At 46.8% G+C, this 3,268-nt stretch overlaps 1 protein-coding gene across 1 annotated transcript in view; it reads right to left on the bottom strand.

Moving 5' to 3' along the window:
* The window catches only part of TSTD3 (thiosulfate sulfurtransferase (rhodanese)-like domain containing 3), a 2,447-nt gene extending 2,176 nt beyond the window's left edge, over positions 1–271 (bottom strand). The window contains exon 1 of the mRNA XM_009886761.1: positions 234–271. Coding sequence (XP_009885063.1) covers positions 234–271 — 38 coding nt within the window. The remainder of the gene's footprint in view (positions 1–233) is intronic.
* Positions 272–3,268: the final 2,997 nt, after the last annotated feature.

The raw sequence follows: 3,268 nt of genomic DNA on the forward strand, positions 1-3,268 counted from the left end.
GGGGGAGGAGACGGCTCCCTGGGCGGTGCCGCCTTCTCCTCAGAGAGCCGGAGGCCTTGATCCGGCGCTGGGGGTCAGGAAGCACCACCAGGGGTGGCCAGGCTGGGTCAAAAGCAGTCTATTATTTTTTTTTTCTTTTCCCTTGTGAATCCAGAGTAATGCCAAAACCTGAGGAGAAAAGGTGATTTTAGCAGTGGCCTGCACCATTTTCACCCTTGCCACGGTCCCCTGACAGCCACAGGAGCGGTGGTCCGAGGGCAATAACCGCCATCCCTGGTTTCGACAGGCTTTGGCTTTGAATGCTGTCAGTCTTCCAGCCCCAAGGACTGATGGCCGAGATGTGTTTTAAGGGGAGAAATGAGGGTTCCTCTTGTTCAATGCGTTCTAAACCGATACTTCGTATTTATTGCACACTTTTGCACATACATAACCATACCAGTGGTTCCAGTCATTAAAGGTGGGCGTGCTGGATCTTTCCCCTCTGTAAAAGCTGCGTTTTGAGGAGTACGCTGTCGAATCTTTACTAATGAGAGCTCTCCTTCTCAAAAGGAGAGAAAAATATTTCTCAGTACTGCAAAGTGTGACAAATTGAACCTGGCACATATAACTGGTTCACTAGCTGCCCTTCTGCCAGCCTCTCCATATGGCCTCCTTGACACACACTTGCAAATTGTCTCTTTGAACCTGTGTATCTATATATATATGAGTCAAAGTTTTATGTGTTTTCCATTTTCAACAAGGTATGGGTAGAATACACTACTGCTGGAAATTATCTTTTCCAGTATGATTTACTGTATATTTTATCTGTAGTAAAATAACGACCACAGGTACTTTCCATTTATTGCATATATTGTTATGAGGACCATAAAGCATGCAATGTGGAGCATCAGGATACTTCTGGTATTAAATGCATATTCACACGAAACTGCATTTTTATAAATTAATTTATGTTTTAAATTTGACCCTGGATCATACATATATACACACAAAGAGCGAACACACTCGCTTCCTTGCAGAAATAGGAATGACCCACCAGCCATCTTGTGAAAGACTGGGAGCCTGAAGCCAGAGGAGATCAAGCAACACAAACTCCCCCGCTCGGTGAAAGGGTGGGAAGCAGCAAATTCAATTCTCCCCTCACCTTCATGGCACTGTCGTCCAGGTCTCAGTCAACCCCTCCTCGGCACCTTTCTTTATTTCACCTCTTGGGACTCTCTCCATTTCACCTCTTGTTCAGTTCCCTCTTTCTCCATTTCTGCACAGCCTCCCACACTCATCTCCAGTGACATCATGTCCCAGCTGATTACCCAGCTGCATTTACCCTTGCACATTCTTTATCCTCATCTTCACATCTGACGGAAGCCTTCGTTAGTTGAAGAAATGGTTCACAGACCTAGGCTTGCATCAAGTCTTACTGCCTTTCTGATTTTTTTTGTTACCGCATCTTCTTTTTCTGACTATCATGGGTATTTTTTCCCCGCACAAACTTTTCAGCCTTCCCATAGTATTCTTCACCATGCTTTATTATTTGCTTTTGGCCTTCCCTCTCTGCTTTCTCTTTTCCTTCTTTCATGCCTCTGATTGCTGATGCTTTTTGTATTTCTTTCCTCTTTGCCCCTGACCCTTCATTTTCTGTCACTACCAAACCCCAGACATGATTCAATCTCAGCATTGGCTTTCTTTGCTCCGCTTCTGCTTTTGCGTTGTTGAGTGCTTCTGGAGGAAAGCTGGGGACCTGGCTGATTTCTGTGGCAAATCTGTTTTCCTAACATGCAACTCTAATTTATATCCCATTTTTCTCAACACATGCTAACCTATGCATAAAGCCTGCTGTCCTCACTCTCTGCACAGAATTCAAATAATTTCCTTTGGGAAACATTTTTTCACCTCATCTCTTCCACCTCCTTTGCTTGCCTTCCCCTTCTGCCAGTGCCCTGACGTTCTACCTCTTCCAGACATTTCTGTTCTCCTCTCTGCGCTAAATGAACGTATTCCCCTTCACATCACACTGTCCCCCTTTCACATATGTTTACTTTTCCTTCCTTCCTTCTAACCTTTTAGTCTAATTATTGCTCTTGCAGTGCAGTAATTCTCTAATCTCTCCTGTGTGGAGGAGGAAGCACCTACTTCTCGATGCAGTTTTCTTCAGATTGTTGTCCTGTATTCTTTTTCCCTTTCATGTGCAGACTACACGAACACGGTGTTCACAACCCGTGTCCGGGGCTCCTCTGTTAGACGCGCTGCAGTCTGCTGGCAGATCTCTGTGCTCAGTTGTCACCACTGTCACTGAAGCGCCTAAAGAATTCCTCCTCCCTAAATCAAATCCCGCTTAATCTGTCAACCTCTTTCAACAATAGTCTTCTTGACATCTTGTCTTTGCCTGGTCCAATGACTTCTCTAACCATTCTTTCAGCCTGTGTGTCAGCAGATCCGCTACAGGTTCTCCATCCTTGTTTTCTGAGGGGTGCCACAGCAACTTCACCTTTTCCCCCTTTTTTTTTGCTGTGCCTCACAGAATCACAGAATGGTCAGGGTTGGAAGGGACCTCTGGAGATCATCTACTCCAACCCCCCTGCCAGAGCACGGTCACCTACAGCAGGTTGCACAGACGGTGTCTAGGCAGGTTTTGAGTGTCTCCAGCGTGGGAGACTCCACAACCTCTCTGGGCAGCCTGTTCCAGTGCTCTGCCACCCTCAAAGTAAAGAAGTTCCTCCTTGTGTTAAGATGAAACTTCCTATATTCAAGTTTGTGCCCATTACCTCTTGTCCTGTCACTGGGCACCACTGAAAAAAGACTGTTCCCATCCCCCTGGCACCCTCCCTTTAAGTATTTATAAGCATTAATAAGATCCCCCCTCAGTCTTCTTTCCTCTAGACTAAAAATACCCAAGTGCCTCAGCCTTTCTCATCACTGGATAATCTTATTCCAATAAAATGACTGCCTCTCAGCCCTTAATTCAGATTTGCCTCCTCTCCAAATAAAGCCCCCCTTAGCTGCCCAGCCACATACCGAGTTCAACCTCAATCCCAGTCTCTCCAAGCTCCTCCCTCGTGTGCTGGACACCCATAACTCTGCCAGTCCCTCTGCTGGGATATCCACCTTTGATTCTCGTCTCCCTCCAGTCCCTCCCACGGTGGCTGCCTTGAAAATCTACCAGGGCCCAGACCCTTCCGCATAACCTCTGGCTACGAGCACCCACTGTCCTGGTTTGCCACCAGCACCCCTGCACACAGGCTTCGCTTGCTCCCCACAGGCACAAATCCAGTCC

The sequence above is a fragment of the Charadrius vociferus genome, unplaced genomic scaffold (assembly GCF_000708025.1).
Source record: "Charadrius vociferus isolate BGI_N301 unplaced genomic scaffold, ASM70802v2 scaffold76, whole genome shotgun sequence".
NCBI lineage: Eukaryota > Metazoa > Chordata > Aves > Charadriiformes > Charadriidae > Charadrius > Charadrius vociferus.